At 43.2% G+C, this 14,943-nt stretch overlaps 1 protein-coding gene across 16 annotated transcripts in view; it reads left to right on the top strand.

Moving 5' to 3' along the window:
- foxp1.L (forkhead box P1 L homeolog) overlaps nucleotides 1-14,943 on the top strand; it is a 612,880-nt gene that overhangs the window by 454,972 nt on the left and 142,965 nt on the right. For all 16 annotated transcript variants that reach the window (XR_001935410.2, XM_018259171.2, XM_018259180.2 and 13 more), the window contains one exon: nucleotides 2,326-2,418. Coding sequence is in view for 14 of the 16 variants with exons in the window: in XM_018259171.2 (XP_018114660.1) it covers nucleotides 2,326-2,418 (93 nt within the window). In the remaining 2 variants the exon portion in view is untranslated. The remainder of the gene's footprint in view (nucleotides 1-2,325; nucleotides 2,419-14,943) is intronic.

Genomic DNA, 14,943 nt, shown 5'->3' on the forward strand with positions numbered 1-14,943 from the left:
CCCCCGCTCTCAGCACTTCACTGTGTGACTTTGGGAGCAGCAACTGCACAGCCCACTGGGATTCAGGAACATTAGCAAAGTCATTTGGTGAAACTGCTGTGAATGGACTTCAGGTGCCATTGGAACCAATAACGGGAGGCAGTTACTGCTCGATACTGTGATACTCGTAGGGAAGGGAGGCGATGGGAAAAGAAACATCGCTCAGCTGGAATTACTGTGGGACAATTCAGGCTTCAGATGTCTGTCATGGTGTGGAGGGACCAGGCTCAACCAGACTTTGGTGGGCCCTTTATTTATAGCCAGTCACTGACATAGAATAATCCATGTTCCTTACTATACCTACTGTAAATACTAGGGATGCACCAAATCCGCCATTTTTGGATTCAGACGAAACCCTGAATCCTGTGCGAAAGATTCGGCCGAATACCAAACCGAATCTGAACCCTAATTTGCATATGCAAATTAGGGGTGGGAAGGGGGATTTTTTTTTTTACTTTGTTATTTTGTGACAAAAAGTCACAGATTTCCCTCCCCTAATTTGCATATGCAAATTAGGATTCAGTTCGGCCGGACAGAAGGATACAGCCGAATCCAAATCCTGCTGAAAAAGGCAGAATCCTGAACCAAATCCTGGATTCGGTGCATCCCTAGTAAATACCTATAGATGCTGCTCCTAAAGATGGCTGTAGACGTTACAATTCAATACACATGTGTAGAGCTGAATAATCAGATATACGTATAGAAACAATAGAATTCTACCTGTATCTGATTCAGCACTAACAATGGCCGAAGTTCAGGTGTCTTCAAAGCGCCCAATCAAAATAATCGTCTTCTGCTGATATCGGTTTTGTACAATATTATCTGTGCGTCTATGGCCACCTTTAGGCCCTTGAAGTGCACTGCTAAGAGCATTTATCAGCCCTTTACAATCTCCCAACCCCCCCATATATTTTAAAGGAGAACTAAACCCTAAAAATGAATGGATACAAATTCCATAGTTTATAAATTAAACTTATTGCACCAGCCTAAAGTTTCAGCTTGTCAATAGCAGCAATGATCCAGGACTTCAAACTTGTCACAGGGGGTCACCATCTTGGAAAGTGTCTGTGACACTCACATGCTCAGTGGGCTCTGATTGGCTGTTGAGAAGCTAAGCTTAGGGCTCGTCACTAATTATCCAGCAGAAAATGAGCTTCCCCTGTAATATAAGCTGATGCTACAGGTTTGCTGATTATTAAATTCTGATGCTAATTGCACTGGTTTCTGTGCTGCCATGTAGTAATTATCTGTATTAATTACTAATCAGCCTTATATTGTGACATTTCTATTCTATGTGTTCTGTATATTGTGAGGGGGTCCCTAAGCTCAGTAAGTGACAGCAGCACAGAGCATGTGCAGTGAATCAGCAGAAAAGAAGATGGGGAGCTACTGGGGCATCTTTGGAGACACAGATCTTTACTGCTAAAGGGCTGTGGTTGCCTTGGGCTGGCACAGAAGCCCAAAACACAATGTACAATATTTCTACCTACTTCCTTAGTTGTCCTTTAAGGGCCACTAGAAAATGAAAATGTCCTAAAAGTATTCACACATTAGGGGTCAGTTAAAATAACCCCAGACGCAAGCACTAGGGGGCACAAAGCCCCTGATACTAGTGATGCACTTGCTGGAAGTTTACTGACCTTCTCCCTGCCCTACTTTGCCTTTTCTCAACCCAGGCCAAGCTTAAAGGAGTGGTTCACCTTTAAGTTACTTTTTAGTATATTATAGAATGGCTAATTCTTTCAACTGGTCCTAATATTTTTTTTTTTTTTTTTTTTAGTTTTTAAGTTATGCCTTCTTCTTTTGACTTTCTCTAGTCCTCAAATGCAGGTCGGAGACCCCATCTAAAAAACAAATGCTCTGTAAGGCTACAAATGTATCATTATTGCTACTTTTTATTACTCATCTTTCTATTCAGGCCTCTCCTATTCATTTCCAGTCTCATATTCATGCATGGTTGCTAGGGTAATTTGGACCCTAGCAACCAGATGGCTGACATTGCAAACTGGAGAGCGGCTGAATAAAAAGCTAAATAACTCAAAAACCACAAATAATAAAAAAAGAAAACCAATTGCATATTGTCTCAGAATATCACTCTCTACATCATACTGAAAGTTAAACCCAGGGTCACTAATGCAACCTCACCTATTCATACTTGCCATCCTCAACATTCGTGTTCATTATCGACACTCTATTCGAGGATTTCTTTGATGTAGAGTATTGTATAAATGTATCTGTCTGGGATTGATCCAGGGTTTCTAAGCTATACCCTCTCTCTGATTGCAGGCTCTCCAGGCTGCCCGACAGATATTAATAAACCAGCAACCACTTTGCGGAATAAAGACCCACAAGAGGAATGACAAACAACCATCCCTCCAGGTAAGGAGCGTTTGTTTGTCGTTAAAGGTGTGTGTATTGGAAATACAGGAGATATGACTCCCAGCATTCACCTGGCTACTAAAATAAGGGGTGTTTCGGGGATGAACTTGTTTTGCTTTTCTGCAAAGTTGTGACATTGAATGGCTTGGAATGTCCTCACTCGAAATGCAGAAAGCTAGTACAGGTATGGGACTTGTTATCCAGATAACGGATCTTTCTGTAATTTTTTTTCTTCAGACCTTAAGGACAGAGACAGACAAGAAGATTCAGGGAGATTAATCGGCCAGTGACAAATCGCCTCTTCTTGGGGGCGACTAATCTCCCCGAACTGCCTCCCTGCCGGCTAAAATCTAAATCGACAGCGGAATGGCACTCAGAGCAATTCGTTTCCGAAGTTGCCTCGCGATGAAACTTCAGGCGCCTTTGGATAACGAAGTGATCCAAGCGCCATCCCGTTGTCGATTTATATTCTAGCCGGCGGGGAGACTAAATCTCCCCGAATCTTCTTGTCTGTCTCTGCCCTAAGTCTACTGGAAAATCATGCAAACATTAATTAAAGCCAATAGGCTGGTTTTGCTTCCAATAAGGATTAATTATATCTTAGTTGGGATCAAGTACAAGCTACTGTTTTAGTGTTTTATTATTACAGAGAAAAGGGAAATTATTTTTAAAAATTTGGATTATTTGATAATAATGGAGTCTATTGGAGACAGCCTTTAAGTAATTCTGAACTTTCTGGATAACGGGTTTCCAGATAATGAATACCATACCCGTACTGAAATACTTAAGCTATTACTATATGACTAGTGCATGAAATGCGTTTCCTTCCATGCCTATTCCTGTAATCATGTGCTAAGTATTTTAGGAGGAGTAAAAAAATTAATGAAATGGGGTTTAAATTACAGTAAAACCCCCATTTTACATTCTTCAGGGGCCCGGAAAAAAATTGTGTAAAATCCAGGAAAAATGTAAAATCAGGGAAATGTATTACTCCTAAAATATAGGTAGGACCACAAAACAACAATGTAAAATGAGGGAAAACTTAAATTCAGGGGATGTAAAATTGAGGTTTCACTCTATGTGTATATGTATTATACCTTTGCATGGTTTTTATTTGGTCCATCCATTAAGTCTCGTACTGTTACAAGTATGGGATCCGTTATCTAGAAATCTCTGAATTATGGAAAGGCCATCTCTCATAGACCCATTATAATCAAATAAACCAAATTCTTAAAAACAATTTCCTTTTTCTGTGTAATAATAAAACAGTAGCTTGTACTTGATCCCAACTAAGATATAATTAATCCTTATTGGAAGCAAAACCAGCCTATTGGGTTTATTTAATGTTTACATGATTTTCATATAGACTTAAGGTGTTCATACGCCAAACGAGCGGATCTCTGCCCTATATGCCCACATTGAAGTGGGCGATATCGGGCTGATCCGATCGTGGGCCCTAGGGCCCAACGATAGGATCATAATGCAGGAGAGCGGGCAGTTGGATCGCAGGACCACATAGATTTTGGATTTTAACCCGCCCGATAGAGATCTGGTTGACTTTCGGCCAAATATCGATAGGGAAAGCCCGTCGGATAGCCCCACACCGGCCAATATGCTGCCGGCTCGGTCTGTCGATGGGGCGACTAATCTCCCCGAATCTGCCTGTGTGCCCTTACCCTTAATTAAGGTATGAAGATCTAAATTACAGAAAGATCTGATATCCGGAAGATCCTGGGTCTCGAGCATTCTGGATAACAGGTCCCATACCTGTATTGCTTTTAGCGGCCAACGTGGGCCCCCCCGAATGCAGTGCTTGGTTAGATATACGTGTCGCTTGTTTATTATAATTAGACTCGGCTCCAAGTAGGGCCACGACATTATTGACTTACTGATCAGTTTTGACGCTGTGCAGTCACCAGATTCAGATGGTCAATTGAATTCCAAGCTATGAAGGCTGGAAACGGACTGGAAAGCATTCCATATGCTGTTTACCCAGCATTCCCCCTCTTTATATTGGCCTTTCTGCCTGTAGAAGTGATACATTGTTACCCTCTGGAGATACAACATGATGGTACAGCTCACTGTCTCTTCTTTGTTTTGATACAAAATATTGTCGCTGACAGTCAGTATCTGACGATTGGGAATGGCAGGAATGCACAGTTGTGTAACCCGCTCACATATTGTATAACAGCAAGGAGGGCAGCATTCACTGCGGAGGTGGAAATAAGAAGTGCAGGGGAGGAAGAGTGTGACGCTGCCCATACAGCAGCAGACATTGCCCTTACATACGACATTTCATACAGTGTTGGGGCACAAGTCCAGGGATTTCGGGCAGCTGTGAACGTTGCAGTTGGTGTGGTTCAAGCAGACGCTTCATTTATAGCCAGTGTGATTATAATAATAGAGTAACAGAGGAGAAGGGACAGTGCTACTTACTGGTGTCCCAACTGGCACCTTTTGTGTCGACCCACCTATTGTACAAATCATCAACATATTGTTCTGTATACAGTAACAATCCTTTTATTTGAGCTTCATCTACAATTCTTTTTCTGTATAGGCCAAACACACTCACACTCACACACTCTCACTCTCTGAACCAGATCAGACTTCAATTTATTACACAGCCATATAAATGCCAGTGTCCCTATACACTAAGGCTGCCCCACACCTGTGTTTTTACAGTGAACTAACCGACTGCCATACTAGGGGCAGAGAAGGACCCCCACACAGGGGTATCAGTTAAAAGCACCAGGTGGTGCAAACTGTTTACCCTATGGTTGTGCCAGCACTGATTTCCTTATAAATTTAAAGGAGTTTGAAACCAAAATATTAACCAAGGGGCCCTTTTCCCCAACAGCACCAAAGAGACCCCCCCCAGAACAGACCTGATAGGCCACCATGTTTGGAATCTATCTATCTATCTATCTATCTATCTATCTATCTGTCAATCATCTATCTATCTGTTATCTATCTGTTATCTATCTATCTATCTCTATCTATCTATCTATCTATCTATCTATCTATCTATCTATCTATCTACGGTATCTATCATCATTTTAATTATCTGTCTGTCTATCTAGCTATCCTTTTATTTATATATAGCATCTATCTATCCTTTTATCTATCTGTCATCTATCTATCTATCTATCTATCCTTTTATCGATCTATCCTTTTATCTATCATCTATCTATCTGTCATCTATCTATCTATCATTTTAATTATCTGTCTGTCTATCTAGCTATCCTTTTATCTATATCTATCATCTATCTATCCTTTTATCTATCATCTATCTGTCTGTCTATCATCGGTCTATCTATATATCCATCATCAATTTAAATCTATCTATCTATCTATCTATCTATCTATCTATCTATCTATCTATCTATCTATCTATCTATCATCAATTTAAATTCATCTATCTATCTATCTATCTATCTATCTATCTATCTATCTATCTATCTATCAATTTAAATTCATCTATCTATCTATCTATCTATCTATCTATCTATCTATCTATCTATCTATCTATCTATCTATCTATCTATCTATCTAATGTGTGCAGAGTCCTTACAGAATAGGTGAGGATTCCTCAGTGGAAGTAAGACAAGGATAGAGAAAGCTGGAGAGCAGTGGGTAACTTTTCCTATCCCTCAAGCCCCCCTTTAGTCTCGGAGCCCACAGAACTGGCATGTGACTGTAGAACGCTGCAATGCAAATCACCACTTCTAAAAATATTTTATTTGCTCATTTTGATGTCGTTTAATAGCCATTCACCAGGGACGCTCATAACGAAGTGTGTGTGTGTGTGGGGGGGTTCTGCAACAGAAACGGGCCCTGGTGTCAGATCCCTAAAACGTCTCCATTGTTGTGCCGGCGTCTCAGGAATAAGTCGAGAGGATGAAATATCGCCGCGCTGACCTTTCGGCTGTGAGCTGATTTGTCAGGATTCAAATAAGTGGAAAGGATCAGACTAAACGGTTTCCGTTGTCAGACTGGGAATTGTGTGGCCGGGGTTAGCACAGGAGGGCCACATTGCACATTCCGTAACTCCGCCAATTGTTGGTACATATTAAAGTGCCGGAGCATCTCCTGCAGTCAGAGACGCAATTAAAATTCTAATTTATTAATGTATACAGAGAGCTAGCCCAGTCTGTCACTCACTGATTCAAATGACTGCCCATTCTTTTCTCAGCGCTCCCGCAGTCTCCTCCAACTACAAAAAAAATAAAGGGGGAGAAAAAGCATCTTGGAAAGAACAGCTTGTGAGTGCTCTGTACAGCCACAATGTACTATTCAAAGGGAACTAGTAGCCCATTAGTTGTACCGTCACATTGCCGCCATCAGCCGCTGTCATTCTCACTGATCTTTTTGTGCCGAAGCTCTCCGTTCATCCGACGATCGGAATATTCAATCCTTCCCAGCTCTGATGCATTTGCCTTTATTTCTGGATAATTGATTAAAAAAAAAGAAAAAGAAAAAGAAGCTGACAACAAAGTGTTAACTCAAAGGGAAACTTAACCCGTTGAATATTCTTTTGCAGAATGAAAGAAAATGTAATTCCGAGCAACTTTCCCATTTACATTCATTGCACATTTCCAGAGGTTTTAAAGATATTTGTAAATGTAATTTCTATTGAGAGCAGCGTACGTCCGGCTGTTTGTATTCAATGGGGCTTTCTTTGGAAACATTGTATCAGAAGCCGACGTATTAACAGGCCTGGTGGTGGAATGACTTCTGCAACGTTGTTTCAAGAGACAGAACCATGGACTATAAACAGCCAGACTTATTCGGCATTTAGTTGCAATTACCGTCACACGTAACTTTAAAACTATTGGAAACATCGAATGAATGGATATCAGGGAGTTACTTAGGCATTTTCTTTCATTAGGCAAAAAAAACCTGTTTTTTTGGGTGGAGTTTGCCTTTAATTTTGGTTACCCTTTTAGTTTTGGCCAGTAGCAGGCAGAGGTGAGTGGCACGGGGTGGGTGTTATGCAGCCAGGTAAGGAATTTGCACTTGGCCCCCAGCTTGAGAGAAGGGCCCCATGGAACATTAAATTCTCATTCTATGAGGATTTATTATATTTTTTTACTGATATAGATCTGTAACCTGGAGCTGTTCTGCAACTACAACACCCACTAGTCAAAAGCTGAGTGTGTGTGATAGTGCAAGCCTGTGTATGAAAGCGTAAGCCTTTGAATGTGTGTGAGAGTGCAAGCCTGTGTGTAAGAGAGTACAAGCCTGTGTATGAGAGTGTAAGCCTGAGCATGTGTGTGTGAGTGCATGCCTCTGAATGGGTGTGAGAGTGCAAGCCTGTGTGTGTGTATAAGAGTGCAAGCCTGTGAGTGTTTGAGCATGTGTGTGAGAGTGCAAGCCTGTGTATGAGATTGCATGCCTGTGTATGAGATTGCATGCCTGTGTGTGTGTGAGAGAGTGCAAGCCTGTGTGTGTGTGAGAGTACAAGCCTGTGTGTGAGTGCAAGCCTGTGAACATGTGTATGAGAGTGAAGCCTCTGTGTGTGAGTGCATGCCTGTGAAGGTTTGTGAGAGTGCAAGCCTGTGAGTGTATGAGATTGCAAGCCTGTGAACGTGTGTGTGAGAGTGCAAGCCTGTGTGTGTATAAGAGTGCAAGCCTGTGTGTGTTTGAGCATGTGTGTGAGAGTGCAAGCCTGTGTATGAGATTGCACGCCTGTGTGTGTGTGTGAGAGTACAAGCCTGTGTGTGTGTGAGAGTACAAGCCTGTGTGTGAGAGTGCAAGCCTGTGAGTGTGTGTGCGTGAGTGCAAGCCTGTGAACATGTGTATGAGAGTGCAAGCTTGTGAAGGTGTGTGAGAGAGCAAGCCTGTGAGTGTATGAGATTGCAAGCCTGTGTGTGAGAGTGCAAGCCTGTGAGTGTGTGTGAGAGTGCAAGCCTCTGTGTGTGAGAGTGCATGCCTGTGAAGGTTTGTGAGAGTGCAAGCCTGTGAGTGTATGAGATTGCATGCCTGTGAACGTGTGTGTGAGAGTACAAGCCTGTGTGTGTGTGAGAGTACAAGCCTGTGTGTGTGTGAGAGTACAAGCCTGTGTGTGAGAGTGCAAGCCTGTGAGTGTGTGTGCGTGAGTGCAAGCCTGTGAACATGTGTATGAGAGTGCAAGCTTGTGAAGGTGTGTGAGAGAGCAAGCCTGTGAGTGTATGAGATTGCAAGCCTGTGTGTGAGAGTGCAAGCCTGTGATTGTGTGTGAGAGAGGAAGCCTCTGTGTGTGAAAGTGCATGCCTGTGAAGGTTTGTGAGAGAGTGCAAGCCTGTTAACGTGTGTGTGAGTAGAAGCCTGTGTGTGAGAGTGCATGCTTGTGAGTGTGTGTGAGAGATTGCAAGCCTGTGAACGTGTGTGTGTGTTAGAGTACAAGCCTGTGCTGGAATTGACCCCTCCATGACCTGGTCGTGACCCACTGACTGGGAGTCCATTGTTCAATCCCATGAAAGCTCCGGTGGTGAAATCTCTCTAAACAAAACAGAAAGAAATGCTTTCCCTCCTGGGCATGTGTTTATGCTCCAGCTCCCCCTGGGGCGGGGGGAATAGGCCAGTCCTGTAATATGTAAAGAGACTCTTGTCATGGAAGTGAAGGTTACGTTTCTCAGGGAGAAGTTACAGGATTATTCAGAAGGGGGGGGGGATGTAAGAAAATCTCACTCACAATGAAGCATTTTGGTTTAGAATCAATGGCTGGGGTGTCACAATGCATTATGGGACATGTAGTATTCGCTGTGGAAAGACTTTCCAACTAGAGGCTCTCTAGATCTCGTTGAACTACATCTTCCAGAATTCTCTGACATTCTCTAGTGTTGTTAATATTTTTATATATTGTATCACCGTTACGTCCCACACCTACAGACATCGACTTTGTCCCTAATCAATGCAGGACCCCAGGGATACAAAGCAGCAGTGCTGACCTGTGCCATTGCCTCGGTATAGGTGGGTGTTATTGGGTGCTGAGAATCATACTTTATCAACTGTTTAGGTCAATTTCAATTTAAACATAATAAGCTCTATAGCAGAGGATATCCTACGTGTGCTGCCCCCTTGTCTTATACAGGTATGGGATCTGTTATCCAAAAACCCATAATCCAGAAAGCTCCCAATATCAGAAAGGCTGTCTCCCATAGACTTCATTTTATTTAAATAATCCACATTTTTTTTGAATGATTCCCTTTTTCTGTGTAATGATAAAACAGTACCTTGTACTTGATCCCAACTAAGATATAATTAATCCTTATTGGAAGCAAAACCAGCCTATTGGGTTTATTTAATGTTTATATGATTTTATACAAGACTTAGGGGCAAATTTATCAAAGGTCGAATTTCGAAATAATGGGAGTTTTTTTGAACTCCCATAACTTTGAAATGGGAATAAAAAAAGACCAAGCGAAATTTATTAAAAGAATCGTTTTTTTTTATTGCGGTGAATAGGCTGTATTCGATCGTTCGAATCGAAGTAAGATTGAAATAGATTACCAGGTATTTTAAAAAAAAAACCTTTGATTTTTCAAAGCACCAATTGTAGGAGGTCCCCATAGGCTAAAACAGCAATTGGGCAGGTTTTAGATGGTGAATGGTCAAAGTACAGTATATGATACATTTCGATATTCAATTATTTTTTTCAAATTCGAATCGAATTTGGACTATTTCCTAGTCAAAGTACACAAAAATAGCTCGAAAGTCTAATTTTTTTTACTTTGAATAAATCTGCCCCTTAACGTATGAAAATCCAAATTATGGAAAAAACTGTCATCCGGAAACCCCAGATCCCGAGCATTCTAGATAACAGGTCCTATACCTGTATATAGTCATGAAGCGCCCCACTAAAAGCTAAATAGAAATATTGCACCTTAGAGATAGGGTTAAAGTACAGACTAAGGGTAAGGGCACACCTGACGATTCGGGGAGATTTAGTCGCCTGGCGACTAATCGCCTCTTCTTTGGGGCGACTAATCTCCCCGAAACAGCTTCCCCCTGTCTTCCGCCGGCTATAATGAAAAATCATCTGAAGTTTCCTCGCTTCGGAATACGAAGCGTCGCGTGTGCCATGCCAGAGGGATTTTTCATTATAGCCGGCAGAAGACAGGGGGAAGCAGTTTGGGGAAAAAAGTTGCCCCAAAGAAGAATTTTCGATTATTCGTCAGGTGACTAAATCCCCCCAAATCACCAGGTGTACCCTTACCCTAAGAGAATATGAAATGTGTAGGGTTTATTGCACATTATATAGCGCTGCCGAGTTCTGTGCATCCAGAACCCCCCCAGAATCCCAGTCTTGCGTGGCCCTCGGCTCTCTGCTTTCCAGGCATATAGAACGGGGAACTTTCAAGGCCAAACGCCTGTTGTAGATAATAGATCACAGATAATGTTATGATTAGCGCGGAATAAAATTAAAACAAAGGAAGCCGCCTCGGCTGGTCAAATACGTGTAAATTGATAACAGAGTGACACATGTAATTAACAGTGTTCCTGCCATTTTGCCACGCGCCTTACACCTTGAATGTTCAGAAAGAAAGTGACTCCCACCTCGCTAATTACCATTATCACTGGAATGGTAGGGTTTGACTCATTAGTTCCTTGTGCATTTAATTAGAGGAAGGCTGAAATTGGATTTAACTTATTACCTTTTCATGGATCACTTTCTTGTCATCACATCAAATTGGATTGCAGCCCCAGGTAACTAATTATAAGAACCACAGGATCAGTAGGAGAAGAGGAGGAGGAGGGGGAAAAAAAAGGAGGTAATTAGAAACGAGACGCCGGACCCTCGGCAGCATCAGGAGTTAAAGGTATTCGCTGTCGCTCGGAATCATGGGACTCGGCCACCACCCATTGTGACATCTATCATGTACAGCCGGGCTGAAGATGGAGAAGCAACGTGGTTCCACAATCAGCTGTTTAATATCGAGATTAAAGTTGTAAAGGCAACAGACTGTCGCAGGGATGAACAGAGACTTATTCAGAGAGGAAACTCCGGGAATGGGGGGGCTCACGTTTATTCCTCGGCTTTTCTGAGCCATAAGCCCCCATTGGCTGACCGGACATTGCGGCCTCACTGATTAAATCAATTGTTTATTGGATCGCACCTCCAACTTCCTCTCTGCATCTGAGAAGATTATACAAAATGTTTGGGTTAAACATAACATTTTCTCTTAAAGGGGAAATATACCCTGTTTATAAATAACTGCATACAGGGCAGGGGGCAAAGTACAAAGAGTGGGCACAATCCTCCATGTTTTTACCCTTTGTGCTTTGAAAGCAGACTGCTGCACGTCTCTGAGATCCAAACAGATGGTAGGGACCTGCATTTATCCCATGAATAGCATCAGGGTCAGACTGTGGTGTGCAAGGCCCACCGGCTCTGCTACCATAGGGGCCCCCTGAGGCCCCCCACTGCCAGCCACATCCCTCCTGTGTGTGACCTTATCAAATAAAATACCTGACCCGCACCTGCAGAAGAGAGCAGCGGAGCTCACGGGCGCCATCTTCTTCCCTTTGGTATTGTTCGGTGAGTGAGCGGCGCATCAGCGAATGCGCAGTTGGAGCAATCTCCAGGTTCATTAAAATTGTGCATGTGCTGAAAGAGAAGGAAATTGCCGAAGGGAAGGAAGAAGCCACGGATAATACCGAAGCGCCGGAAGATGGCGCCTGTGAGCTCCGCTGCGCTCTTCTGCAGGTGCGGGTCGGTATTCCTAGAGGGGACACATAATCTGCTTTAACACTGTGCAGCAGGGAGGCAGGGAGGGGGGCAAGTGGGGACTTTTGCCTTAAAGGGGTTTAGTTCTCCTTTAAGTCTGCTAGAAAATCATATAACCATTAAATAAATGGGTTGGTTTTTTTTTTCAAGGTGTCCCATTGGCCCACACATGCAGTGAGTGCAGCGGAGCTCACGGGCACCATTTTCTTCTCTTCGGTAATCTTCGTGTCTTCTTCCTCCCCTTTGGCATTTTCCGTCTCCTTTTGCGCATGCGCAGTTGTTGCGAACCGGAAGATTACTCCAATTGCCATTACGCCACTCACTTCATGAAGATTACCAAAGACAAGAAAATGTAGCATGTGAGCTCCTCTGCACTCACTCTGCATGTGCGTTTGCTATTTCAAGAGGGGACAGAATTCTGGGGTAAGACTGTGAAGAGGGGAGGCAGGGAGGGAGGCCCAGTGGGGACTTAACATCGTGGGGGGTTTAGTTCTCCATTAAAGGAGAAGAAAAGCTTCCTAATCAGTTTATTGCCAATAGATTAACCACAAGAGTGCAAGCTATAACACTATATATTTATTCTCTAGAATGTTTTACCATACCTGAGTAAACAGCTCTAGAAGCTCTATGTTTGTTTGGGATAGCAGCTGCCATATTAGCTTGGTGTGGCATCACTTCCTGCCTGAGTCTCTCCCTGCTCACTCTTAGCTCTGAGCTCAGATTACAGCAGGGAGGGGAGGAGGGTGGAGGGAAAAGAGAGGGGGAGAGGAAAGCTGAGTAGCCATAAACTGCACTGGATGGTTCAAAGGCAGAACTTTGTTGCACATGGCTGCTGTTTATGGGACAGCTTTTAACAGGGAATACTCTGTGAGCATTCTTGCAGGGATTAAATTGGGCCAAAGGCCTTTTGACTGGTAAGAAACCTTTTGGCCCCAGTGTAGAAATTCACATAAAAATAATTTTTTTGTGCACATAGCCGAGAAGGAATTAGGGAACATTTCCTCTGGGATATCATTTGTGTCGTCTTTTTTGGCTGCTGCAAGAGCATATCTACCCCAAAAACTTAGTTTGCCTCATAAAAACAAATGTAATTATAATAATCTTCCCAATACTAGTTACTCGTGTTCAGTGGTTTTAAGCAATTGGTAAATATAACTTCTTTTGAAAGCAGTGTCTGTCTGTGACTCTTGAAAAGAAAGCCAGCTGATTAACAGACCCCTCTGGGATGGAGGAGAGCCGTCTGCTGCTACATTCGCTCACCCCTGCATTGATGATCAGGTTACATTTCGGACGGTAAGGAGAACAAAGGTGCACATTAAAGCGTGGGAATGACACAACGGGGAGGAAATATTTACCTACGCTTAGAACAGCATATCAAAGCCTGTGCCCGTGGGTAAGGGAGCTAATGAGAACCTTGATTTATTTTTCCATGCTAAACTGATTTAGGGGTTTTTATACGCAATATTCATCTGTGGCCGTGCCTGGGCCAAGCTTGGGTCAAGTGATGTAGTGTTTTCCATATGAGGTGCACTATGGGTGATAAAAGCAAACTCCTTTTATTTGGTAAGTCTGCAGGAATTCCTGATGAAGTGCAGAGGTCGATTTTCTGTCAATTGGGGAAAGCAGAGCAGTTTTTGAACTACTGTTTTTTTTTTCCCCCTCTCTTCCCGTTTTCTTTCTTCCTTTGCTGCTAAAAGCCCCGTGGCAGTGGCCTGACATAATCACAGCAGAGCCCTGCGGCCTGCAGCTCATTAGAGCACATGGGCTGGAGACCGTCCAGTGCTTCGAAAATTTCCTAGAGTTTAGAACAACAGTCCTCGTTGCAAACGCAATTGAAACAGAAGTGACAATTGAGGGGCCGGCCCGAGCACCTGGCGACGAGCCCAGGCAGAAATACCAGCGCAGGAGAGGAGAAGTTATTAGCAGCGCGTGCCCAAGCTCCTTAAGCATCTTGGCAGCAAAGATAAAATGATCATAAAGCCCTCGGAATAATCAGGAGGCATGGGCTGAGATTTTAAGATGCCCTGTAGATCAGAAGAAGAAGAATCTTAGCTCTTTCATTTATGGGATTGGCGGGGAGAGTTTTGAGTCCTGGGAAACCCCAAATCCCACCCAATACAGAAAGCTCAGGACTTGGGGATTTCTGCGTAACAGATCTTTCCGTAATTTGGATCGTCATACCTTACAGGAGAACTAAACGCCCCTCCCTGCCTCCCCCCTGCACAGTGCTACAGCAGATTATGTGTCCCCTCTAGGAATACTGACCTGCACCTGCAGAAGAGCGAAGCGGAGCTCACAGGCGCCATCTTTGTCCCTTCGGTATTCTTCGTGGAGTGGCGTATCAGAGCATGCGCAGTTGGAGCAATCTTCAGGTTCGTTACAACTGCGCATGTGCCGTAGGAGACAGAAATTGCCGAAGGGAAGGAAGAAGCCACAAAGAATACCGAAGCGCTGGAAGATGGCGCCCGTGAGCTCTGCTGCGCTCTTCTGCATGTGCGGGTCAGTATTCCTAGAGGGGGCACATAATCTGCTGTAGCAGCGGAGGGGGGCGAGTGGGGACTTTTACTTAAAGAGGAGTTTAGTTCTCCTTTAAGTCTACTAGAAAATCATATAACCATTAAACCCAATAGACTGGTTTTGCCTCCAATAAGGATTAATTATATCTTAGTTGGGATCAAGTACAAGTTATTGTTTTATTATTACAGAGAAAAAGGAAATAATTTTTTAAAATTTGGACTATTTGGATAAAATGGAGTCTATGAGAGACAGATGGGATAACAGATCTTATACCTGTATTTGCCAATAGCCAGCAGGCC

The sequence above is a fragment of the Xenopus laevis genome, chromosome 4L (assembly GCF_017654675.1).
Source record: "Xenopus laevis strain J_2021 chromosome 4L, Xenopus_laevis_v10.1, whole genome shotgun sequence".
NCBI classification, from domain to species: Eukaryota; Metazoa; Chordata; class Amphibia; order Anura; family Pipidae; genus Xenopus; species Xenopus laevis.